The following is a 25,612-nucleotide window of genomic DNA, read 5'->3' as shown; positions in this document are numbered from 1 at the left end:
CAGCACATCCCTTTGGCAAACAGAGCGGTTTTGATCACATCCCCTCCACTGCTCGATGGTTCACTGCTTTTATCCCGGGAGAACAATAACGAGGGGTACCCCCAGGGATGCACGAGGGCTGACTTAAACTTATCACAGCAATTCCCATTTCCCCCTTCAGCCGACTGCTGCTGGGCAGTGCCCGAGCTGCTCCGGAGAGCTCTGTCTCCACTGAGTCCTTCCTAGATGGAAAAGCAGCACCCAAACCAGATTGTGGGCGAGCAGAGGGACTGGCTGCTCAGCACGAACAGAGCCAGCATGAGGACAGACCCTGCTGTGTGACAGGAATCAGGCCTGACTCATCCCTGTCTACTCTGCACCAGCACTTCCACGCAGATCTACCCTTAATGCACCAACTCCCAGCAAGGATGTTACAGAGATCCCAGGTGCTGGTGCTTTGTGACCCCACAGATGGGAGCTGGAGTGCCAGAGCCAGCACGCAGGAAGTCTCTCCTGTGAACAGCTGCTGTTTTACATGTACAGTCTTATTTGTACAAAGAGAGGCAGAGATACCAAAAGTGAGCAATGCTTTATGCCTGGCTGTGTGACTGATGGAGTGCCTGTCCTGTATTGCTGGCTGCCCACTCCCACTCTCCTTTATGGGGGCACATAATTTACCCTCTTCAGTAAAAATAGAAGAGGAAGAAATAAAAATCTCAGCATGTCCCCAAAGAACAGTAAGAGATGGAAATTAAATCCATCCATTACACTCACCAAGCAGGGTGCTGTCTGGGCAGGAACACTGTAGTTGTACACCTGCACGTTCAAAGAAAAAAAATGGAGCATTAGAGAAGTGTCAGAGGCAATCCAGCACCTCACAGCAAACTACTTCAGGCCATAAAACAAACTCACACGACTTGGAAAAACAAAAAAGGAATAACACTAAACTAAGCTGGGCAGCAACACTGCTCAGCACAGCTGCAGCACCTCTTCTCACCCCTGCACTGAAGGATTGCTTCATCCCTGGTTAAAATTTCGTCTGACGCTGCTGCTCAGGCCCAGGCCTCAAGAACGCTTCAGTGTTTGCTCTGGGAAGTGCCGCGGGGGAGAAACACCTTCCCGACTTCCTTCCCTGCGTCCTGTGAGCTGCGTTACCTCTCCCGGGGTTCCTCCTGCTCAGATTTGCTGTAATGATCAGAAGCCACATTTAAACCTCACTACAGCTCTGCAAGGCACGACAGTGAAAGCAGCTCACCTGGGACGGCCGGGAGCCAGGTCAGCGGCTGCTTCCCATGGCCCAGGGAGGGGACAGCCGAGCCTGGAGACAGGCAGGGACAGGCTCCCCTGCAGCCACGGCAAAAACGCAGCGAGGCCGCGCCTCTGAGCACGGCTGGAGCCCAGCCAGCAGCGTCCAGGGCAGCTGAGGGGGACAGGGCACACCAGCCCTCCCCATGCTGCCGGGAAAACCCTTTGTCCTCCTTCCCCAGCTGGCCCTGCACAGTTTTACCCCTCCCTCTTTGCTCTTGGCCGTTCACTGAGTAGCTGCGGGCGGGTGAGCAGGTAAGTGGAGACACCTGCACGGCACATTTGGCCGCTGATGAGCGCAGGAGGGGCGGGCAGCTGCGGGCAGGGGGGATGTGGCTGTGCCGGCCCGGCCCCGCACGGCGGGTGACGGCTGCTGTTTGCTGCTGCCAGCCAAATGCTGCATCCCCCCTGCTACCAGGCTCCCCATGGATCCCGACCTGGGGCTCGGGAATTAAGTGGCTTTTAAGCTCTGCAATAAAAACCCATTTGACGTGAAGAATGTTGTTATTCCTGGAAGGGGGTTTGCGCCTCTTGCTTGGATTTGCTTAAAGTGATCCAGTACACGCCCTGACCAAGGAAACACACGCAGGAGCCCTGTGGGGAGGCTCACGGAGCACCAAATGACAGACACCCCACACCGAAGCAAGTGAGGAGTCCGGCTCAGCCTGGCTGTCCAGCACAAGGCAATTCAAGAGCCCCAGCCCATCTCGGCATGGAAACGCTGCTCTGCGGGATCTCCTCATGCCTGTTCGTGGGCAAGGAGCCTCCCTGGGCCCCCACTGAGCCCTGCGGTGACAGGCAGACCCGCATCACACGTGGGAGGACACCGGGTACCATGGAAGGTGCCAGAGAGCAGCACTGCCCCAGGCTTGGCCGGGCCAGGAGGCTCATCTGAGGGCACCAGACAGTTTGGTTTGCATGGGTTGAGCACATCTCTGTCCCCAGAGCACCTGGAAACGAGATAAGCTCTTAATGAAACCAACTGGTAGCTGCTTCTGCAGAGCCAGAGAGGGTACAAGCAGAGGCCACATCCTGGGCCAGCTGAGAGGGGACCCTGCACCCTGGGAGGACTCTCCATATCTCTAGAGAGGTGTGGGGCACTTTGCTGAGCTGCAGGGAAACAGGTACCTCTCCCAAGCCTGCACCTGCCTGTGGAAGAACTGCAGTGTTGGCAAGAAAGCATTTTTCTGCCATTCCCATCTGCATCGAAGCAGTGTCAGGCAAGGCTTAAGGCTGCAAAAACCAGTAGGAGAAACCAAAATAAATTAAGATCTTTATTTCCCATAGGAAATTTACCTAGATCCCATTTATAGTCCATTTGCCCTCATCCTTATGTAATTCCTCTGTGGGAGAGGAGCAGAAAATACAGAGAAAATAAACAATTTGCTGCAAAGAATTGGTGCAAGAGCCTGAGTCACATCTAGCAGTGCGAGCAGATAACCTGAGGCTCACTGAACACGCTGCAGAGAACAACGAACCCGAGATCAACAGCATGTGTCATGCATGTACAAACTGGCCCCAGGTAACATGACTAAAGCAGAGCCACTGGTGTGCTTGAGAAAGATGCACAAACCCGCACTTCTGAGTTTATTTTATTACTCTTAATGGCCTGCCTTCCACATGTCTCATTTCCCTTTATTGAAGCTGTCAGAGGCATTACATTATGTCACATGCGTGCAAAAACAGCATTTCAGTCGAGCTCACACAGACTTTTAAATGCCACAGCTGAGGAGAACAAGACAGTGGGAACTGCAGAGGGAGGAGGTGGGAGCAGAGTCCAGAGCACACACCTACAGGCAAAATCTCCAAAGGCTTCACAAACCAGCCAGAGCCACAGTCTCTCACCAGAGAGAGGAGAGCGAGAAAGTAAAGGTACTTTTCCAATAGGCTGGATGATTCACTGAAGAAGGGCAAGTGGTCCTGTTGCAACAGAAGGCTGATGAGTAATGGCTCGTCCTAGGCACAAGGCTGAGTCTTTTACCCCAGTGTGGAGCTGTGCCAAACACCAGCTCTACCGACAGGCCCATGGGGCAGCAGCACCTGCAATGCTGCTCTGAAGGTTTGAAAGGAAGAACAGTGCACTTGTATTTGCACAGGAGTTTCCCAGTGCTGCCCAGTTCTCCTCAGTTACTTACACTCACCACAGCGTGTTTTTCATCCTCATTAGCACCCTGTGACAGGGAAACACATCCCAGCTACAAAGATAAAGGAACAGATCTAACCAGGTAGCCCATGGGGGGATGTATTCTTTCTCTTTTCTTGGCATGGCACTGGCACTGATCCCGGTGGGTGCCAGGAGGACTGTCATGCACAAAGTACCCCCAGGGTCCCTGCACATGGGGCTCAAGGCACCCACTCGACTCCCCAGCCATTCTGCTCATTGCATTTCCAAGATGTGACAAACACTGCTGGCAAAATCAGCTACTAATGGTCAGAGACAGACTATTTCATCCACAGAGGTCAGTCAGCCTTTTACAGCTGACCTGCCTTCACGCAGCTGGCATTTGGACAGCGGGAAATCACAATATTCTGGGTTAAAAACAACCTCCTCCACAGTTTCTTCTCCAAACAGATTTCTGTTTAGTGAGTCGCTCACATCCACTTGTGTGTCATGCACAGCAAGTACAAATCACTACTGGTCAGGGTGCCATCAGAGGGGAGGCTCACAGGGCATTATGTTCATGTACTGTGGTGAAGTCTGACCTTTATTTCAATGCTGCACATCCTCAAAGCCTGGGAAGCCCAGGGGAAGTACTTGACTGCTCTGCATGTATCATAACACAGTTTGTGGTACAAACACAGTTAGCAATATACAATTTAAATAAGGAAGTAGTCATTTGAACTGAGTCCACAAATTTATAGGGCTACTTTTCAAAACAATTTTAACAATAACAAACATCCCTATGCTATGCAGATGCACAGTGCTGACCTGGTATCCCAACAGATCAGCACACAGCCTTTCCCAGTGTACCTGCACACCAATCCTGATGCACTGGGCACAAACCTGCCCAGGTCTGTTCATAGACAACATCTTGCTACACACACAGAGAAAACAATCTGGCACACAGGCTAAATGATACACCTCTCTGCCTACTGATGGCTACAGGCCACAGAGCAGCGATTAGTGTGACAAGAAAACATTCCCTAAACAACACCTAGAAACATGTCTACCCTCCCTGAGAAGTAAAGAGCCTGTCTCACTGAAGACCCCATTGCCAGGGCCATTTGCCACTTAGCAAATAGGGAGGCTTCCCCCTTCTAACAGGAAGATGAAAGGAAACCCTCCTTGTATGGCACATGCTGGCTCCTGCCCAGGCTGGGACCAGAGAGGAGGGAGGTGGAACCACTTTGTTAACTAAACATGGAAGCTGATCCCTCTTAACTCCCAAACAGTGGTGGGATGACTTCACACACTCAGAGTGTAGCACAGGAACCACAATTATAAATTATATTCTCCAGGGGTGGCAGGGTGTGGGAGAAGTAAGAAGTTTACAGCAGAAGATTTCCTTTCACTCTTAAGAAAGATGTTGGAGTTAAACTACAGCACTGTTGTTCATGGCCCTGCTTCTGACAACCTTGGAAACTCCCAGAGCAGCTCTGTGCATTCCAGGAACAACCTCCCTCCACCTCTGCAGAAAGAAGAGCATTTCACTGACCTTGAATCTAGGGCTGACAGAGGAGGGATGGGCACGGGGACATGCAGACACAACACACAGCCTTCCTGCTGCTTCTCCTGCATGGAACAAACTCTTCCCTGCCTGCATGACCCACTGCTATGCTCCAGACACTCCTTGCTGTGCATTTTACTCTCTTCTGCTGCTGGAAGAAAGGCAAGACTAGCTTTAGTTTGACTATACTAACTGAGGAACCTGCTCAAAGGTCAGCAGGATTGCTTGTTTCACTTGTCTTTGCAATATTGTCTACAGCTTTTGTGCCACCTGGATGGCTTACTGAAACTCCTTAGCCCCTATCTCCTTGCCTCAAGTCCCGGGAGGAAGGGATTTTGGAAACTGCCAAATACGAGGTGCAAACAGCCTGTGACTGCAAGTTCAGCAGCTCTTTAACTACTGCCCTTGCAGTTCCCGTGGTTTCCTACTCCTGCTGGGAAAAAAGACACTGCAGGACATTTATTCTGCCTGATCCACAGTGACACAGCTGGGGCAGCCACCAGTTTAGCCACTGTTTGTGAAACATGGTGAGTGAGGGTTGTTGCGCAAGGAGACAAGGAAGTGAAGGTGTCCCATTCTACCACTTGCAGCAATACCTCTGCCTAGTGCAGGCGAGGCTCCAGAAGTCCAACACCCCAGAGCAAATCTGATCTCATTTACAGTTCTCCCTCAGTTTTTTCACTGGGAAGGGTCCTCCCCGTTCACCAGCAGGCGTAGGGGAACAGAGGGTACTGGCTCCACTCCGCCATGGTCCCGTGGGCATGTCCCGGAGCGCCCTGTGTGTTGTACTCCGTGGAGAAGGCCGAGTAGCTCATTGCCCTGTACTGGCTGTGGGGAGGCACCACCCACTGCCCCAGGCCCTGCTCGGTGCCATAGGGACCGTACACGGGCGCTCGGGCCCCGGGTTTCCCCACAGAGTCTAGAGCCATGTTCACCACTCCCGTGTAGTCCTGGGGAGGAGGCAGAGGCGGGGGGAGCGGGGGCAGGTTGGTGAAGCCCTCTGGGAGCTGTTTGGAGTCGTGCTCGGGCACCGTGGCGAGATCCAAGGCGTGGCACCTTGCCCGGAAATCGTTCAAGGCCGTGGCATCGCGGGCGGGAAGGTGCTGGCTGTCCCCGGCTTCGTGGAACCTGAGCCGCGGGGCAGAGAGAACAGCGAGTCAAACCTACCGCAGCAGAAAACCACAGAAAACCCACACAGAGCCCCTGGGGAAGGGCAGGGCAAGCTCTCAGCATGCCCTCCCTCCCTTGCCTGCTCCTTATCGTACTGTTAAGTGTGGATTTTTGTACAGGCCTCACTTTCACTCCCAAAGAAAATCAAAATGCCAGAGAAGGTAAGTCCAGACTACTTTAGTTCTGGCTCAGGTCTGGGCTCACTCACACCCAATTTTGCTGTAAGAAGGGAAAAATCACTGGAGTCCTGCCACTCCACCAACAATCTTCCTCCAAAGAACAGGCAAGCTCTGCAGTACACAAAGCTAGCTGGGAGAGCATTTTGGGACAGGGAAATTAAGAGCATTACTAAGACATGAATATGCCCAGAATCAGTGGGTTTGAAGCAGCACAGAAACGTTATCCATGGAGCTACATCTGTGCTAATCTAACATCTCTCAGCCACATATACTGTCCAACAGAAAGGCATCCTTCCCTACTCCCAGGTGGCTGTTTTTCTTAGGAAATACCCAGCAGAAGAAGAGGAATCCCGTCAGCTAAAGGGTGGCTTTGGACCAGAAGGTAGGACTCACCGATATGTCTGGTAGGACGGTGTTGGCACTTGCTGCTCCCTGGCCAGACCCTCCCTCTGCTCCGCAGGCACCGGCGATGCCGCAGGGAAGGCCTGGCTGCCATTCTGCTCCGAGCCCCAGAAGGGATATCCACTGCTGACCACCACGGGGTTACTCTCTTCCTTCACATCTACATTCTCATCCTTCTCAAAATCTGACTCACAGCAGGGAAAAGAAAGAGTGGAAAAGAATGAGAAGGGGGAAGAGAGAGACAAAGTTCACAATGGTCTATTGGCAGTTGTGTTAATCACGGGATGGTGGAAGGAAATGCACTAACACCTCTCCTGCAGACCTTCTGTCCTAAGGGAATAGCCCTTTCCAGCTCAGATACTGGTGGGTCAGTCCTACCCTGTCCTCTGTTCTTAGCTGTGCTACTGCAAGCAGCACCGTGAGCTGGAGCAAGGAATGATCAAGCTTAAAGAACTTTTTGAATAGCATTCTCTGGGTTTGTTGTGACCAATATTACCACGTTCCTCGGCATCATGCTCCTTTTCCTCAGGCAGCTTCCTCTTCTGGCTCTTGGCTGGACTGGGCTTCTGGCATTTGGCTCGTCCTTCCCTGGAAAGAAACAAGACATGGGGTAAGCTTGGATGTAAGCTTTTTGCCTAGAGAAACAGGTAGGGATGCTGGACAAGCTCTGGAAGACAAAAAGATGGGATGAATCTCTAACATCCTGTGCCATACACCTCTCCTACTAGCTCCTCAGGGGCCAAATTCCAGGGTTAGCCATGTGCCTGCCATTGCTGTGTGCTTCCAGGGAAAGCCCTTGCCTGTGATACCAGGGATAAATCAGGAAAGGGGCTCCTGCTTCATGTCTGTACGAAAGGCACGATCAGCTTGGAAACTCAGCACCAGAGATTTCGGCACTGACTTTGTAAGTGTAGCCTGATGTTGGATACACACTATGCACGCAGGTATGTGTGTAGCAGGGTGGGTCTGTCGCTTGAAAGCAGCTCTTTTCTAAATGGAAAATGAGTTTAAGCTTAGTCAGAAATGATGCCACTAGGAGGAGAAAGAAAATCCATGACATTTCTAAAGTTTAAGTAAAATAGAGTCAGTTTTGGCCCTTTTTCATCAGGAAATGAAATTTTTTTCTGGCATAAAATAACACAAAACAAATTCTCAGATGTTTTTGTAGCATTTTCTGCTTGGAAACAACCATTTTTTCCTTCTCTATTTCCAGTCTATGGTTGCAACTTAAGCTTTTTTTCATCTCATCCACTGGCTGCCCTAAGACCAGGCAGATCATCTCACTGGTATTGGTATCCATCTTGCAGATAAAACCTCCTGTTGGAAGAGATGCTTTTCCACCCACAGGAAAAGGAGACAAGGGAGCCTCCAAATATCAGAATCAACCTGATCTCCAAGAGTCCAAAGGATCTGCTGTGGACTCCTGTTATCACTCCTATTCACATGTCAGACTCCAGTCTAGCTCCAGCTTGGAAGGGAATGTAGGTCTCAAATTTCTCACACCTCCTACATTTCTGTAGGAATTATCACCTCCCACTCCCCAAGTCTCTTGGGAGGAGGCTGCACAGGGGGGCATCATTCCCAGATACAGGCAAATGCAGTGTGCACAATGCAGCAGGGCTGGCTGGTAGAGTTTTGCTCAAAGGCCTTGGGTAAGATTCACAAGTGAACTTCAGTTATAAATAAATTAAGATGAAAAGGCAGTTTACCTTCGAGTGTTCTTCCCATGTTCACGGAAACCTTTAGCAAATGGATTGTTGTCAATCTTGAGCTTTGTAATCTTAAAATAAAAGCAACAAAATTCAGTATCATGGTGACTGGTTGGGTTTTTCACTGTTTCAAGACCTGCACCTCAGTAATTATCCTGACAGCTTTTCTAGGGGTTTTGGACATGCCCTTGCCACAGTATCTGAGCTCTCCCAGCAGGTCCCATTATTGATCAGGAACTGACACACACAGAGAAGTGACTTTGCCAGGGTCAGCAGGGATTTGGGTGGGATTCATCTGACTAGAGAAACATACAGGGTCAGTATCTATATCTGGACTTTTGCCCATACTTTTTACTGCTTTTGGAGTTCTGTGTGTCACTGACAGTGCACTCAATGCCATTAAGGTGCATGACTCATCACAGAGAGGATGCTTTCCACAGGACCCATAATGTGCCTGTTTCTTCCCACTGTCCAGCACGGGTGAGCAGACTGGAAGGAGACACTTCCTCTACAAGAGTTTTGAAGACATTATTTAGCACCATGTTCAAAAGCAGTGCTTGCACACTGTACCTGCTCGTTCTGGTAGGCAGTGACAGAAGTGAAGACAGTCTCAGGGAAGCTGAAGACCTGGAAGATGCTCCAGCGGACACTGAAGAGGTCGTCTGCCTGCACAATGTGGAAGCGCGGCTTGTAACGGTGCATGGAGTGCAGGATGATCTGGCACAGGGACAGACAAAGGACAAGGTTTCTATGGGCAAACACTGCCAACACACAGACTAAAGCCCTCCCTAGGAGGGCACAAGGGCTGGGCTGAGGGAGGAAGAAAGGGCACTTGGATATGTTTTCATTTTCACGTGATCTAATTTCTCAAAAATCTCGCTTATTTCCCACAACGCTCATCTGTGATGAATTCCAAAAGAGCACAGCGTGACCTACATGTCCATGTTGATCCAGAGTGTTGTTGGTGAGCTTCAGTTTTTGGAAGGAGACAGGTTCTTTCATCCAGTGGCTGCCAGGAGCTGGGGAATCTGGGTGAACGTACGTGCGACAAGGGAGCTGGGGCTCTGCTTTCCCAGCAACTTCCCACTGATCTTTATTCCACTGTGAAGGGAAAGACAGAAATCAGGATCTTAAAAAAACCCCTGCTTTCAGTACAGGAAAGTCCAGCAACTTTGCTTCACTGTCAATTCGGTGCCTGCCTTCAGAGCACAAGCAGCAGATTCTCTCTTATGAGCCATGATTGTTACCAAATCAGCTCCAAGTTTAGGCCTCATTTTTCCTCCCTTTCTCCCAATGGCTGTCAGAGAACTCTGGTGTTAATCATGATTAAAACTGTACTGCTTACAATGAAATTTGTAACCCCTCCAGCTGCTCCCCAAGCAAAACTGACAAATAACTCCAGAGAGGCATAAAATCCACCAATTACTTCTGAACTTTGTCCAAAGAGAATTTATTTATCACCATGGCCAGTGAAGCATAAAGATTAATCTATTTCAAACAAAGATGAAAGGACGGCATAAATTCTGTTATTTAAAGTACTTACCTTGTACCTGAAGTTGTCCATTGGCACAAAATCTACCAGCATGAGGTACTTGGCATACGGGATTAAGCCAGAGACTTTGATTTTGCATTGTGGAAACATTCGTCTGAAGGAGAAATGAAAAATAAGAGTACAAAAAGATTTCTCTATAAAGTGAATATTAATGATCAAGCAGCATGCCATGTTTACCAACTACTGGCAAAGTCCTTGCAGCAGTATTTCTCCATCCAGCTATTGACCATTTGTCCATCTTAGTGATGGACTGCCTGGTCCTGTGGGTTTAGGTGGGACAGGCACTAACAGGGCAGCACTCACTGACAGCCTGACACTTACTGCCTCTGTTCTTCCAATTCCTGTAACACAACAGTGGGAAACTTAAAAGGAACTATTTGGAGTCTGTACGTAGTTCCTCGCCTGCTGCAGCTCTCACAGACTTGGAGGATGGATTAGAGCATTTCTGAGCGTGGGTAGGAAACGTGCTCTCATCTAAGAGCACATCCGGCTTTCTGTTCCCGTACTCCCTGCCACTACTTTTAACTTCTGACTCTGCAGAAAAGCTTTGACACCTACCTCCCTACCCAAAGGGATCATTTCAGCTTCACAGCAGCTTTGACATAATACATTACAATTTCACAATTCCATATTCTTTCCCTGCAAGCTCCACAATACATGACTCATTTATACATTAGAGTACTCTGCCCGCACAGATCGTTTTGAGTCTACACCATGTTCTTGTCTGCAAAAGACTCAAGCTCAGGCATTTACTGCTCAACTGCTGCTGCCTGTGACCCAGGCAAAGGAAGCCCAGGGCACTTTCCAGAGCAACCTCAAGGTGACAGGAAGAACACCAGTGTTAAGTGTGAGATAAGGGTACAGAAGTTTTCTCAGCACATCAGCCCCACAAGTGACCTTTTGCACTTCACAGCTTGGACTTCTACGACATCCTGAAAGTGCAATTCTCCTGCCAGGATCAGGGAGATTTGATGCATAATTGGCAACAAAACTAGTTTAAGGACCACCATTCAAAAAAATGAGCATGTGGAGATTTTTACAACAGCTCAAAAGAGGTGTAGAATGGGCAGCTGTCCTGCACCTCTCACCTGCCAGATTTGGTGATGATCATCTCAGTTCCAATCTGATGAAACTTCATCCAGAGACCCTTGTCCTCGAGGGTGACCACAATGGAGCTCTGTGCACAGGGCTCCAGGCTGGGGGAAGGAAGGGCCTCACATGGCGCTTTCAAGTCTAGAGAGAGAGAAGATGGTGACTTCAGACAGGCAGGAGGGAACTAACCTGGCACAGCCCCTCCTGCTGCGGGACTGGGAACTCTGTGCCACAACAAACCTCTTAAAATCTGTCATTTTCCTTCAAAGGATTTTTGTTACTGAATAGGCTCAGAGCCTTTTCCAACAGATTTGGTTTTAGCCAGTAGCTTCTTTTGTAAAGATCTGTGTGTTGTACCAACTCAACCTAAAGTCCATTGTTACAAAACTCTTACTGGCAGTAGCCACAATCCACCATTCTGGTATGGGTTACACAAAACACTTTTACCAAGAGAATACAACAAAAGCTGAAAGGACTGTAAAGATTGTAATTGCACCAGTGGGTAGCGGGGAAAAACAACAGGTAGGTGGTAGCAGAAGTGAAAAATCCCTCCAGGAGACAAAGATGAGAGAGACAGGACTCCTAAATGTAAGTGAAGGCAAGAAAAGGAGGTGACAGAGATAGCCTGTGGAATATTCTGAAAAGAGGATGGCTGGTCTGAACTGGACTTGGAGATGGGAATCACTGAGGAGCCTGTGATGGGAGTGGAAGATGTTCAGTAACATCCTGGCACATCAGAGGAGCTGCCTACAACGTGCCTGCACTTTCTGTTGGAGGCAGAGGATCAAAAGTGGTCCTGAGGAAGAGGAAAGGGAAACTATTCTGGGGGGAACCATCCCTGGTGTTGATGGTACCAACCACCTCTATAGAGCTGTTCAGATTAAACACCTTTAAAAACCTCCACAGCTGCTCTTAACAATACTGTAAGGCAGGCAAGTTTGCTGCTGCCATACTGAGAAGCCCAGTTTCACTTTAGGTTAAATGTGACCTGGTGTAGTGCTGGTGGGCTGATTTCATGCCCAGCAGGGCTTTACTAACACTGCCCTGGGGTCTGACAGAGGGATGGATGTGTTTGCTCGGCAGGGCACCCACGGCAGCAGTGCTGTCCCCAGCCCAGAGCCAGCAGGACACCTCACAGGGTGATGCATTAGCAGCCAGGCACAGTTATTTGTTTAAAAGGGAGATTTTTCTGCCTCTCAGCCTGTTCAGATGTTACTCAGAGCACAGCAGAAGAAAGGGGAATTTTCACCTTGTTACAGCTTTTCTGAGTAATGTCTTCAAAAGAATATTCACAAAAGGTAGACAGCTATTTCCAGATAAATTAGCTTTTTTATAAAGGGACATCTTTCTACCAAAACAACCCAATGTGAGTCTAAGGGCTTCTTCCTTCAGTACTAAGAAGTAAAAAACATTTAAATGTAATTTTGTCAGTTTGTAAAGGTCTTCAGGCATTTAAAAAAAAAAAAAAGAAAATCCTCTACCCTTTTTCCTGCTTTGATCCAACATTAATGAACTGGCCAAGAAGTGACACCTAGTTTGCTCACTAAGATTAGCCTGTTAACATCTTCTTACTAAAGCTTCTGCCATATCCTCTTGCAAAGACATGAAAGCTGCCATGAGACGATGCATTGGGTAGCTCAGTGCAGCACATGTATCAAAAGGAGTTACAATAAAATTGGGCTGATTTCCCACAGGAGCCATCCAGTCACAAATACATGCAAACAGATTTTGATTAGCTAGACAGACGCTCGCTCCTTCCCCAGATGAATTTTAGAATTAACATTTCTGTAAGCAAATTCCAGTGCCATTAAATGAGACTACAACAAGACAGATCTCAGGAGTCCTTATTGAGGGGAGACTTCCAATGAAGTAGAGAGGAACCGAAGTGAAAGAAGTTCAGCAGTGAATTAAAAATCAAAGGCAGATGTTATAACCTGTTTTTCACCAAGATGAGTCCACACCGCACCTGCAGGAGAGCGATGCTGCAGGAGACAGGGACAATAAACGCTGCAGCAAAGAGTTTAAGATGTGGCTAATGCCTTTCACCATGCAGGTTTTGTGTGCACAGTTTGAGGCTGAAAAACAGAACATTAACAGTCTGCATGAGGATCTGGACCCCAGCAGTGCAAGTTTGGGAATGGATCCACAGAGCCGACTCCGCAGCCGTGCGCTGTCGGCTCCAGTGGGATCCTGCAGCCCTGGATCTATTTGTAGCATCCACTTTGGATTTTGTTTGCAGAGTCAAAGGCTGGCTGGCAAGGCACTTCCAATTCCCTCCTAGTTTGTGCCTGTGTAACTAATGCCAAGACTCAGGCACACAACCCCCTTCAAAGTTGCCTGTGCGCTGGAATTACAGCACAGAGAGGTTTGGGCAGGGTGTCCAAGCACTGAATGGAACTTGTTAGACCTGTACTTCTATGATTTCCTCTTCTATGTAACTTAGTTTTTAAGTATTATTTGAAAGACATTTGAACATTTTCCAAGAATTCTAATTCTAAGCTTTTTAAAAAGGATTATGATTATCATTGTTTTGATAACACAGGATGTAGCACATTTTAAAACATATTCTTTATGCCCAGATGAGGCTGAAAAGGAAGAAAGATGGGATGATAAAGGCACCAAAAATTCAGGTATCTTCAATCTATTCCGGCCTTGGTTTGAAAGTCCATAAACCAATAGAAGCAGCTTGTCCTACAATTTCTGTATCTAGAATAAACTGTACATACCTTTTTCCTATCTTGGGGATGGAAAAAAGGAGAAATGAGAGACAATTCAGTAATTCTTGAAGGGAGAAGGAAGCTTTTTGGATAGGAGATGCTGGAGTACAATTCCCTCACCTAAAGGAATCCTTCAATTCATTGTCAATTGCAGAGACAATGTTATGATGTCAGAAAATCTGTTGCAGCCTTTCCAAAATGCATGGGATAGAGTTTGCAATACTGGGAAAAGTCCAACAAGGCTAAAGATATGCTTCTTACCTTCACTAAAACCAGTTATTGTTACATTTGTTGCTGTTATCTTCCAAGTGAAGAAGTCCAACACTAACAGCTATCCAGTGTCCACAGGAAGGAATGCACGCCAATGTACAAAGCTTTTTAAGAAATTAATCTTGCCAACAATCAAAAAAATTCCCAAGTTTTCTGATCTTCTAAATGTCAGCAGAAACACTCCGACCCTCCAGAGGGAACCCCATTTCTCAGAACCAGAGGGTTTTTTGGCAATAACAAAAGTATGGCATTTCTACAAATGCAATGGTTTCATCTCTGAGATGCACCCAGCCATCACCTGGAATATTTCTGCCCTAGGGAGTCATACACCAGAAGCAACTCAGTAAGAAAATGAGGTGACTTCTGCGGTGGGTGGAATCTTCACATGATAAAATACCATAATACAGTCTATATCTTTTCATTGTTGCTCTTTCATTTTTCAACCCAAAATTCTTCAGAAGTGGCAGAAATCAGTATGAATCAGATTAACACACCAGGGACTGCAAAACCCCAAACAGCAGGATGGTGGAAATTAACTGAGTCACTGCACAGGTATTTTGCTTATGAATGACACAACACCTTGCAGAGGAAGAAAAAGGAAGCTGAGAATGCCCAGTCACTTCTAATGTGTATTATGAACTGCACAACCCTAAAACAGGTAAATAACTCTTTCCTTCTGATGTGCAGTAAAACCCCAGAGTAAATTTGGGGTTCAGTTACACTGACAAATGCAGTGCCTCTGGGCTGGCCCTTAGTTTCCCAATGCATATCAGCCATTGTGACCAATCCAATCATGCCCCACACAGGAGAGATAAACAGCATGTTATGGGATGGACTGAAGAAGGAAAACACAATGAGAGCCTAAGGGAATCATAAAAATCTTGTGTGTTGGGCATGAGCCTGGAAGAGGTGGGCTATGCCTGCTTGTGGTTTATAATTTCAATGGGCAGAGGGGAAAAAAAAAAAAAGAAAAACCAAATAGTTGGTATCAGAGCTATTATTAGAAGTAGAACAAATATTTCCAAACGTTCCCTGGCCTTCAACCCGAAGAACTCAGTACTTTGCAGACAATAAACAAATAACACCTCCAGCCCTCAGTGAACGATCACATGGCACAAGCACATGTGGATAAGGGAGTTTTGGACATCTTGTGAGCAAACCTTTGCTACCTTAGAAAAGATCTTTGAAGGCTCACAAAAAAACACTCAAACCCCACAATTTATTATCTCTTCTTAAGAAAAAAACCAGTTAATAAATCCTCTCCAACCCCATGCACACTACTATAAATGCTGGTAGCCCTTCAGGAGCACTTGTTCCCTTTCTGGCATAAGTCTAGGATCTTTCCACTCCATAAGGAAAGGGAGAGAGTCCTTCCCTTACCTGGTAAAGCTTGCATTTTTCCATGTACTGTGACGTCTAGGAGCTTGCACGGCCAAGAGAGCCACCAGAGTTCTTGCAAGGGGAACCAAAATAGTCCAGTTCAAAAGCAGGTCCGATTTCCTGAAGCAAGCACAAGCCCTTCCTTCTGAGATCCAGTGTCAAGAGTGAGCGGGATGAGGATGGGACCCCGAGCACAGCTAGCCAAGGTGAGTTCCTGTTTTATGGAGGCTAATGAGCAGGGAGGAGCTTCCCGCCAGGGCTGTCCCCTTGCGATCCTTTGATGTCCAAAGGGACAAAGAGAGGAAGGATCTGCAGCAATGGCTTGGGCTAAGGGAAGAAAATCAAAGAGAATTAACATGGCTTTGACATACAGGAAACCCGACGGGGGAAATGCACCTTGATTTACTGCTAACGCACTTTTAAACAAATAGAGACAAGACCGAAAACATCAGTCGAGGACTTAGCTACGAAATCAAAACAAATCCCGTTAAACAGCAAGCAGGGAAAGTTTCCTTTTGGCTATTCCACGGATTTGTGGTAATTCTCATCATCAGAGCACAGACTCATTTTACTCTTGATTTCTGGGATCAGAATAGGGCTGCATCGAGCTTGGCCCTTCCCAAGTAGGTGATTAACAATCGGTGCCGAAGTTTGCTCTCACAACTGGAATGCTGCCACAGCACATCCCTTCAAGGACAGATCCTTCTCCAACAACGTAAACACATTTGATGATACAACGTTACTTACCTGCCCAATATCTGCATTCCCAGCCCTGAACTGCACCCTGAACTTTTTGGGGGGTAGATCAGGCACTGGGTTTAGGTCTTGCTCAAGGTACTGCTCTTACCCAAGGAAGGCTGAGCAGAAAGAAGGGCTTGAGCATTTTCCCTTAATTAGTTTATTCTGCAAGTGTGACCATTAGCTTTTGTGCTTATAAGTGCTTACAAGTGCTAAGAGACAGCAATCAAGGCTCAGGCCTTCAGGGCACAACACAACCACTGGACAGGACAAACACGGTCAGAAAGTGGAGGTCAAAAGCAGGATCTCAGTCTCGATGGGCCAGTGGTGGGTCCTGCACGGCAAATCTGGGAGCTCTGTTCATTTCAAAGATCTTGCTATGTATAAGGCTGCATTTGATTCACTGTCTAGATTCACTCCAAGAAAAATAAACATTTTTCTGTTTTGTCAGTGATGTTACTGGGACACCTGATCTTCAGTCTGACATGCAAAATGTATTCTGAATTTGTTTAGTGAGTTCCTACATCCAAACAACATTCCTTGAGCTCTGTTCTTACTGCCTTTTGGAGCAGGCAACGTGAAGACGTGCAAAGAGGACAAAGAAGCTTAATTAGAGGAGGGACTGGCTCTTTCAGTGGTATACTGAATGTTAGGCACCGCAGTACTAGTCAGGGAGAGAAAAGCTAATGCTTAGTGTGGCAAGCAAGAATGTTTAAAAGAAAAGGGTTGGAGAGTTTAAAAAGTCCTGAGGAGGATTTTATAGCAGGAGTGGTCCATTGGCTCCTGGCACCTCTGAAGGAGCACATCCAGCCTTCCTGATATCCCTTTTAAACCACTGGATAATACAGAAGACCACAGGCTCTTCTCCTTCAGCTAATTTGGAGACATCCACAGTTGTGGAGTCCTGCTGTCACTGAGGAGAGGTCTTCATGTGGTGGAGAAACATCAACTTGTACCTCAAATGGAGATTATTACATACGTGGAAAAAATAAATCAGAAGGGAAAAGGTCAGTTGGAAATGGTATCAAGTTCAAACCTCTGCTTGTACTTGCACAGCCACTACCAGACACAAATCAAATAGGATGCAGAAATGCTTTTCTACTCTGCCACAGAAGGAAAGACAGTATCAAATCAGCTCCCTCTCCATGTCCTGCTTTTCTAATGCTAGTATTTTAATTGTAGAAAGCGGAAAAGACAACCATAATCAGAATCTGAAAAGGAAAAATAGAACAAAAATTGGGTCAGATTCGAGCTAGCAGCGAGATGAATCAACATCCCACACAGTCAGAAACTGCACAACAGCAGCAGCAGCACTGGGAATTTCAGACTTCACCTGACAAGAGCGTGGGATGTGTATCATGACTTTCTGCTTCTTCCACAAAGGGTATGAGATGGTCTCCTGCTGCCACTTCATTTGCACGCTGCTATCAGCATGTCTAGGGAAGGCACATTTGCTACAAGTACTCAAATCCTTTTGGCTTCTCCCAGCTGATTGATGGGGAAGGTGGAGTCATTAATTACCCATGACTAGTTAACAACTAGCTTTCTCCCAGCCATTCTAGTTGCTGCTGGAAAGGTTTTAAAAGTGAAAAAAAAGTGAATTTGTTACTATTGCTGGAAAGTGTGGCTAACAGGAGGCAATCCCCAGGAAATTCATCCTTAGCAAAGGGGGAATTTAGCACATTACCCTCGTCTGTCTGTCCACAGAGAGCCCTCAGGCAGTTTGATGGGAAGTCAGAGGTGAATGTGCTGGTGTCTAACAATTCCCTGGCAAATTGGAGGCTGAGGGTGTGGAAAGGGACAGGAGAGAGAGTGGATCTGACGTGTGTAAGTCGGTGACATCCACAGCTCTGCTCCAAGCTCATTTACAGCAGCAGGTACAAATCCTGCTGAGCCCAGCTCTAACTGTAGGCTCTGCCCTGTGCCAAAGGGACGAGGTAGGGCAGGAGGGAGGGAGTACAGTGATGACAAAACCAGAGGCCAAGAGCTTTTGCTTTGCATCTCTTTGAGGAGGTGATTAGAAAGAAACATTCCCCTCTGGGTCTTGTAGTAAGGCAAATGTTTTCTGGCATTTTTCCCACCTTAAGTGAAGCTTTAACCCTTAGTGCTCAACAGGACCTTGTATGGAGCTGGTTTGCACACAAACAAAGCTGGTTTGGACAGCCTTCCCTGCTGCCCAACACAGCGATCATCTCACCATCTCTGGCTGTTGCCTGGGGCTCTCAGACTGCTGGAGAACAGCAAGCAGGGGGCTTTGGCTAACAGGGTGGGAGTCTGCAAGTGGATGTGCCCAATGCACCACCACCTCTGCCCAGGCAGAGCTTCCAGGGAATCATTCTGCCCAGAGAGCAAGCTCAAATGTGAGGCATAAAGTTACTGCCTGGGGCACGGCTGAAATGCAACAGAAAGGTCTTTTGAAAGAACTTGGATTATTGCTCATGTGTATCAGCCCCTGGGTGCAGCAGCCAGTGTTCAGCCCCTGCAGGTTTCTCTCTGTGCACACAGCTGTGAGAAAGTATTATCATATCAGCTTTAGTAAACTGGGCTTAAACAAAGCTGTGTTGAATCTGCACAAGCAAGAAAAAAAACCCTACAGAGCAGTACAAACTGCATTTAAGAGATTCTCCCCTCTGAAACATGAGGAAAGCCTTCCTGCCATCTCAGTGTGACTCATTTAGCTGATTCCCACCTGGCACATGCAGACCACAGTGGCAGAGCATCTTGGCAACTCTTTACGAAGGATACTCTGCCATCTGCACGGGATGAGCACTGAAAAAGTGAAGAGACACCATTGTCATTACAGGACCCAAAATAAAATAGACAGCCCTACACTGACTCCCTGCCCTTGTTAGTGCCCAATACTTAATGCAGCAAAATAGGAAATACAAGTGCAGGATTGGCCAGGACAGAGTGGCCGAGCTCTGGCAGCACAGGCACAGCCTAAACTTGGGCAGCTTTGTGAGCAAGTCTCTGTGGGCGGCTGCAGGAATGGTAAAACCCTGCAAAGTGTTTTGAGATCCTCTGAAGAAGTGGTACAAATTATCTCCTATGATGTGGTAGCAAAGGAACAGTTCCTACCCAGCTCCTTAGGAGAGCTCACATAACATAGCATTTTCTTTGGATGGAGCAAAATGGCACCTTTTTTCTCCCTTTTTATGGCTGGGTTTGATTTTTCCTGGGAAAAGCTGTCTGATGTCTTCAGGCATATTACATGTGCAGTGCCACTCAGACCTTCCCACCCTGGGACCCCTGCAAGGGGCCCCACAGAAGTCAGACCTCTGTAGGGCTGAAAACCCCATACTGAGCCCCAAATTGTATCACCCCCAAATTTTCCCTGTGCTCTCAAAAATGCAAAAATAACATTTGGCAAACCAAAACGGTTGGAGAGGGCCTGTTGGTAACATCTCAATGCTAATTCACCACAGGGTCCCCGGACAGAGGCACAGTGAGCTGTGGGGATGGGTCACAGGCTGAGACAGGATCTGTTCTGGAAGGGAATGTGGGAAAGCAGCTCATAAAAATGAAAAGCTGTACATTTCAAGTTTAAGACAAGGCTTTTCCTCTTGCAGGTTTGTGGATTGAGGTACCTGGCCACAAAGCTGTGCTCCCCCACTAAAGAGAAAGAGGATGCTCCCCTATCTCCCCTTTCTCACATCCGCCCTCCCCAGCCCTCTGCAATACTCCCCCTGCTCCCAGCAGTTCGTTAGCATGGAGACAAGAAGGGAAATACTTAGCAGCCACTTAACACTGCAGGCTGAGTTTGGCCTCAAAGGCTACAGTCCAGAGTCAAATGCAAAATAAGTCTGTCTAGAGCCCTTTCAAGTTCCCACAGACTCCTGATGTTAGGTGCACTGTTTTCCTGTCGACCCATTGTGTTTCCCAGACACGGCTCAGCGCTCCTTCCCACTCAAATCCACAAAAAATACATACTGAAAGGACTTGCAAGAGCAAGGAGAGCTCTGCACCACAGCATGGGAAAGGACAGTGCAAGCACTGCCTTCCCTCCCCTGCTCTGGGAAGGCTCCTTCCTCTCGCTCCGGGGACGCAGCAGCCCTGCCTGAACTCACTGGTCTCCACCGGGAGCCATAAAGGAGCTGCCTGAGAAGACAGACAGCAAGTAAGGCCGGCTTAACATCCATCCATAAATACTTCTACATTTATACACATGCACACACTCATCTGCAAAGAGAAGCATCATGCAGAGCTCAAAAACTGCTGGCAGTTTACTTAACCATGAATTGAGACCAGACAAAAACCCTGAGCAGAACAGATTCTGCTGAGCAGAAGCCCAACAGACAGTGCTGCACCAATCTCCATTAAAAAGCTGATGTCTCCAGAAAAAAAAAGCAGCAGCTCAAACCCAGAAGCTTTTATCTAAACCTTATGGACTTTCAAGATTGTCGATACACTGTCATGTTACTTCAGTTTCTGCAAAAGATTTCTTTTGCTGGTGATCAGGCATTTGTAAAGTCATGAAACCTACAAAAACCCAGACTTCAATCACACAATTAAAGGGTCCAAGTTACTTTGTTTGGTCAAGACAGATCTCTTGTATCAATCACATAAGGAAGTTTCCATATACTGTTCATCACAGTAAGGTTCTAATGAAATCAGGAGATCAATAAACAGTATAATTCCTATCAGAGGAACTATCTTCAAAGAGCAGACTAAAATTGTTAAGATTTGAAGTGTTTGGAATTTAAAAATAAAAACTGTTGTGAGTTCTATGACACACCCAACTTGTTCATCACCTCACAGCAAACTGATACTGGGGTCCATAGTAACAACAGTCAGATAAGAATCCTTCAGCATCACTGATAATAGAAAAAAGCACCTGTCAGATTTCATGGATTCCTCACATCAACAGTGGGATGAGGCATGTACATGTACATGTACTGACAGCTGCCACTTCTCCCTGCAATCCCTGATTTGGCCAGATTTGTTCCCTCTGTTCTTCCCATACAGTCAAATTTCTATACTCACTCTTTGTTGCAGTCATGGGCCCGGGTACAGACTCCAGGCAGTTCTCAGCCCCACGGCTCCCTCCCCCTCCCCAGCAGATTGTGAAATGTTTATGACCTGGCTCTTATGGCTCTAGAGGTGCTGAATGGCCTTTTCCCCCCTCCGAGTCTCAGCTCCTGATGGGCAGCTACAGACCAACTTTTAGCCGGTTTGGTCCGTAGTTGTGGATTTTATTGCCCAGTTTGTCTCTTCAGCTCACATTTGTAAGCTCCAGAGTAGATTTTTCCCTGGGTAACACTCTGCAGCTCAAAGAACTCTTCTTGTTTTTATTACATCCTTAGTGATTAAAGGGATATTTAAACCTCACAATGCTCCCTGCTGTGAATATAAAAGCCTAGCATCATTTTGGATAGATGTGCTTAGAAAAATAAATTAAAAATTAGCCCTACTATAGCGAACAAATGCTTCTAAGTTGTTAAGAACATCAGACACCTGCATTATTTAAATATATTGGCTGTAATTCCTTGAGAAACCAAGGGATGACACATGGTTTTGTCCTGTCTGAATGGTTATACAGACAAGTTTCACTTGGAACGAGAACAGAGGTGTGCAATGACTGCATCATACTGAAAATACTGGATTTTATCTACTTGGGCATAAATGACACAGATTTCTTCTCGTCTCTAACCCTGCAAACAGTAATACACATAATAGGTACCACTCTTAAAAACACAAACTTTGCTTTTGTGAGGCAAAACTGTTTTTAAATGACTGCTATTTCACAGCCTAACCTACGCCTGCCAACCAAATGCAGATACAAACAATACAATGTAGATTCATCAGAAATACTTAAATTCTGCTAAGAAGAGTGCTGGGGAGTGTGCAGGAGGAAATCAAAGTCATGTTTGAGAGCAAGTATTTCTGTGAGCACAGATTAGATGGTTATCAATAATGAGTTCACTGGTTTTGCCACCCTCTAATACTGCAGTTACTCATTTAAGCTTCTGCAGGGAGCTCCTGCTGGGGTCAGATTAGGGACCTGAGCCTGCCTGAGATGGAGGTTTGGACTCACTGCCAAGGAGCTTCATTTCCAAATAACTGCTTATAGTGCACAGGGAGCCTCAGATCTACAGTCTGTGCTCTACAGGACAGAGTGGACAAGTTACCAAGCCTGGGAGGGCTGGTGTAGATTATCATAAACCTGAGGCAAATATTTGAAATCTAAGTCCATTCATGGTTCCCCATTATGTCTGACTTTTTTTTGTTGTGTATTTCCTCTTCAAGATGGAAATACTCCTTCTCCTCCCTTTGCAACATACTGTGAAGAAGTTGTTCAAGGGAAGAACTGCTGACTTCTGGAGTTCCTCACCCCTGATTCCAGATTTTCCCTTTAGATAACCTTAGTATCACTTAAGCTTTTGAAGACAGTGATGTTCAGCCATATCCACCTATAAAAAATATGGTAACATCAAGGAGGCTCCAATACAGAGATAGTTCATAGGGATTTTTGCAGTGAGATGCTTTCACTTCCCTGTTGGAAACATAACCACAAACATAACCACAGGATGCACATGTGAAAATAGGATACAGTTGAGCAGGAAAGTGGCAGGGCTTCTTTCTGAGAGCCTGCTGTAAAACAAACTGGTAAAACCACAAGTAATTCTTATCACCTCATTATCAAAGCTACTGGGAAACTGGAGGGAGACTGGATGAGCTGAACACCAGAAAAGATTAGAGGAGTTGGTTAAGTAAATCTTTGCTGATTGACAGCCCTGTACACAAAGAAGAAATGAACATGTCTGCAGGGTGTAAACACACAGATGACAGAGGAATTAATGTGCTACAAAGGGATATAATTATCTTCATTAGTTGGGATGAAAATGAGAGAGAAGCAATTTGAGTATCCAGGAAAAAAACATTCCGGCTGCGCAAGGGCAGCCTGTTCACAGAGGAACAGACAAAGTCCTTACTGTGTCAGGCTTTTAACTGCCTTTTGCACAAACCACTGGTATTGCAGAGAACAGTCCTGCCTTGGCAGGAGCAGCAAAGAAGGCTTCGAGACACCTTCTCACCTCTTATTCCTGTGATACCTCGAAGGAGTACTAAAGGAATTCTGGGGCCACAAGGAAGAACGGGTGTTCCACTGGCATATGAACAGACTGCTTCCCATGGGGATGTAACCCAGGCTCACTGGCACACCGTGGGTTACAGCACCACACATTTGACACAGATTCCAGGAGAGGGAAATGTCCAGGCTTCTCTTATTCCATCACACTGCTTCAGAGCTTTACTGGAGACCTCTGTTCTCTTCAAGGAGACTGTTTGACTCTTTCTTTCTTCCAATGACTTCTAAGAACTGGAGAATTTGGGTGAAGTATCTGAGTAATCTGGATCATCCCAGAAGCGAAATGAAATGGAGCTTAAATCAAGTGAAATGCAAAATGCAAATGCAAAAAGAAAGAATCTTTCAGACTCAAGTGTGAACCTCAACAACAATCCCAAGCAGTGGTCAGGCCTGCCTTTTGTTCAGAATCTTGGCAATGGAGACCTAATGTGAACTAAGAAGAAAGAAACCATGGGAATAATGCTGAATTTCCTCCATGAGATTTTCTGCTGCATGTTTAGGTCTCAGGGTATACACACAACTACATTACTACAGTCCAAGGTGATAAATTCAGGACCATATTAATTGACTCAGATAATACACCACTTTCTCCTTTGTGGTATTGTCCCTAGTGTTATTTGCAGCTGCAATTAGGCTGGTGCCTGTTTTGGCACTGGTGCTGTGAGCCATCTGAGGGCAGGTGTTCTGAAGAACCCTAAGGAAGAAGTGCAGAAGGGCTCCATAACTTCCTAAAACGAAAAAGGTGGGTAAGTGGGGGAAAAATGTATGGGAAAATGAAGGTAGAAAGAAGGGAAAAAAGGAAAGGTAAGACACAGTGAAGGAAAAAAAAAAAGAAAAGTAACAGGTTGTGGATGCTCTTGCTCATTGGTATCCTCTTGCTGGGCTCAGGGGTCCTGCCATCAGCTTCTCTACCCAGCTGAGGATTTACAAAAAGAAAATCCTGTTTTTCCAGACATTCACAAAAGCTATTGACTCCCAAGGGAAGTATGACTGCAATCTAAATGTTGCTGAGCTTGGTAGAGTGCTCCTCTTCCCCACTCCTATGCTTAGGTCAGAGTGATGAGAAAGGTGACAAGTTATTGAGTCACTGAGTTACATTTCCCAACAAGTGCCTTTGGGTGACAGTGCAGATACACTAAAGCCATCAGCCATTGTATTAGAGCTGACAAAAGATTGATCCATGGATCAAAGAAGCATTCTCTGTGCAATTCTGAAGCACAAAGTTTACTAGCTATTCTCCTCTCTGCTTTCAGAGAGCTTCAAACAGCCCTCAAGGGAGAGAAAAGGACGTCAGGTCACACAGCCAGGTCCACTTCATTCACTGATCCCCTGCACAGCGTTCATCGTTCACCAAGTCATTTTCTGTGTCCTAACAAACTCCTGCCAAGGGCAGCTCCTCCCTCTTTCCTTCACAACTTTCTTTTCTAACCCTTGACAACCAAGAGCAGCCCAGAAACAGAACATTCCTTGTCCTGAGGAGTCCTTTCCTTTGAGGAGTCCAACCCAGGGCTGTTCTTGCAACGAACTGGGATGGACAACACCTCCCTCTTTTCTGTTTCAGCCCTAACGTTCACAGAAGTGCCAGATTTAGCTTTGCAAACTGAAGTCCTTTTTACCAGAACTGATTTAGCTCTGGCCAGGCAGTGGGTCTGTCCCATGGATTCTGGAGGGGGATATGTCTATCTCTGCCCAGTAGGGTCAACCTTGAGATTGACTTCCCACCCTCTGATACCTGGGTTATGGTCTCTGATCTGTAGAAATGCAGCAACAACTCGTTGTTTAAAGATGGCTTTAACCTTGCAGAGAAGTAAAACTCACATAACAAGGGTTATTTAGGAAGAGCATTTGTCAGGTTTAGCACCTATTGCCTGAATATTTTCTTGCCTGAAGACAAATGAAAATATTCTCACAAAAATACAGGTTCTTTTTCCACTTGCACCAGAAAAGTCATAATAAAGGAAATCATTACTGTTACCTGCATGTCCTACTGACCAGCTCTGGCTTTTGCAGTGCAGCCACTCTCCATGGTTCTGTGACCCAAATAATTCCAAACCACTTCTGTGCCACATCCCCATCAGTTATTTCCCTCTTGCATTAGGTGAGACAGTGACAACGAATCTGCAGTGGGATCATCACCATTAAAAAGTTTTCCAACTAGCCTGGCCTGACAACTTGTTTGCCACCCTCAAAGTTAAAACTGAAAGTTTCATCTTACCAACATTTCACTCAGCAACGTAGGAGAGGTATTTAAGCCTCAGTCTGTTTCTGTTTGCAGAGGTTGTTGAAGAATCCTGGGTTTCCTGAAGGTAGTTCTGCCCCAGTTTTTTCAAAAGGTCTTCTTCAGAAATGGAATTAGGCCCTTAA

At 46.7% G+C, this 25,612-nt stretch overlaps 1 protein-coding gene across 2 annotated transcripts; it reads right to left on the bottom strand.

Moving 5' to 3' along the window:
- Positions 1 to 1,032: 1,032 nt before the first annotated feature.
- LOC103762888 (T-box-containing protein TBX6L) lies at positions 1,033 to 25,608 on the bottom strand. Of its 2 annotated transcripts, XR_001922806.2 has the most exons (12): positions 25,464 to 25,608; positions 25,224 to 25,366; positions 15,424 to 15,750; positions 11,053 to 11,197; positions 9,956 to 10,058; positions 9,349 to 9,513; positions 8,983 to 9,129; positions 8,413 to 8,483; positions 7,200 to 7,291; positions 6,695 to 6,887; positions 4,941 to 6,080; positions 1,033 to 1,164 (listed from the first exon to the last, which is right to left on the bottom strand). XR_001922806.2 is itself a non-coding variant. In XM_008929580.3 (11 exons), the coding sequence occupies exons 3-11, from the start codon at positions 15,437 to 15,439 to the stop codon at positions 5,654 to 5,656; spliced, it is 1,359 nt and encodes a 452-aa protein (XP_008927828.2). In that variant the 5' UTR covers positions 15,440 to 15,750; positions 25,224 to 25,366; positions 25,464 to 25,608; the 3' UTR covers positions 2,546 to 5,653. The 2 variants fall into 2 exon arrangements, 1 of the variants encoding a protein (XP_008927828.2); XM_008929580.3 differs by lacking the exon at positions 1,033 to 1,164 and having other exon boundaries at positions 2,546 to 6,080.
- Positions 25,609 to 25,612: the final 4 nt, after the last annotated feature.

This window comes from Manacus vitellinus, unplaced genomic scaffold, assembly GCF_001715985.3.
Source record: "Manacus vitellinus isolate BGI_N305 unplaced genomic scaffold, ASM171598v3 scaffold_58_pilon, whole genome shotgun sequence".
Classification (NCBI taxonomy): Eukaryota; Metazoa; Chordata; class Aves; order Passeriformes; family Pipridae; genus Manacus; species Manacus vitellinus.
Note: the sequence above shows the minus strand (reverse complement) of the source record. Positions and strands in the feature narration are given on the sequence as shown.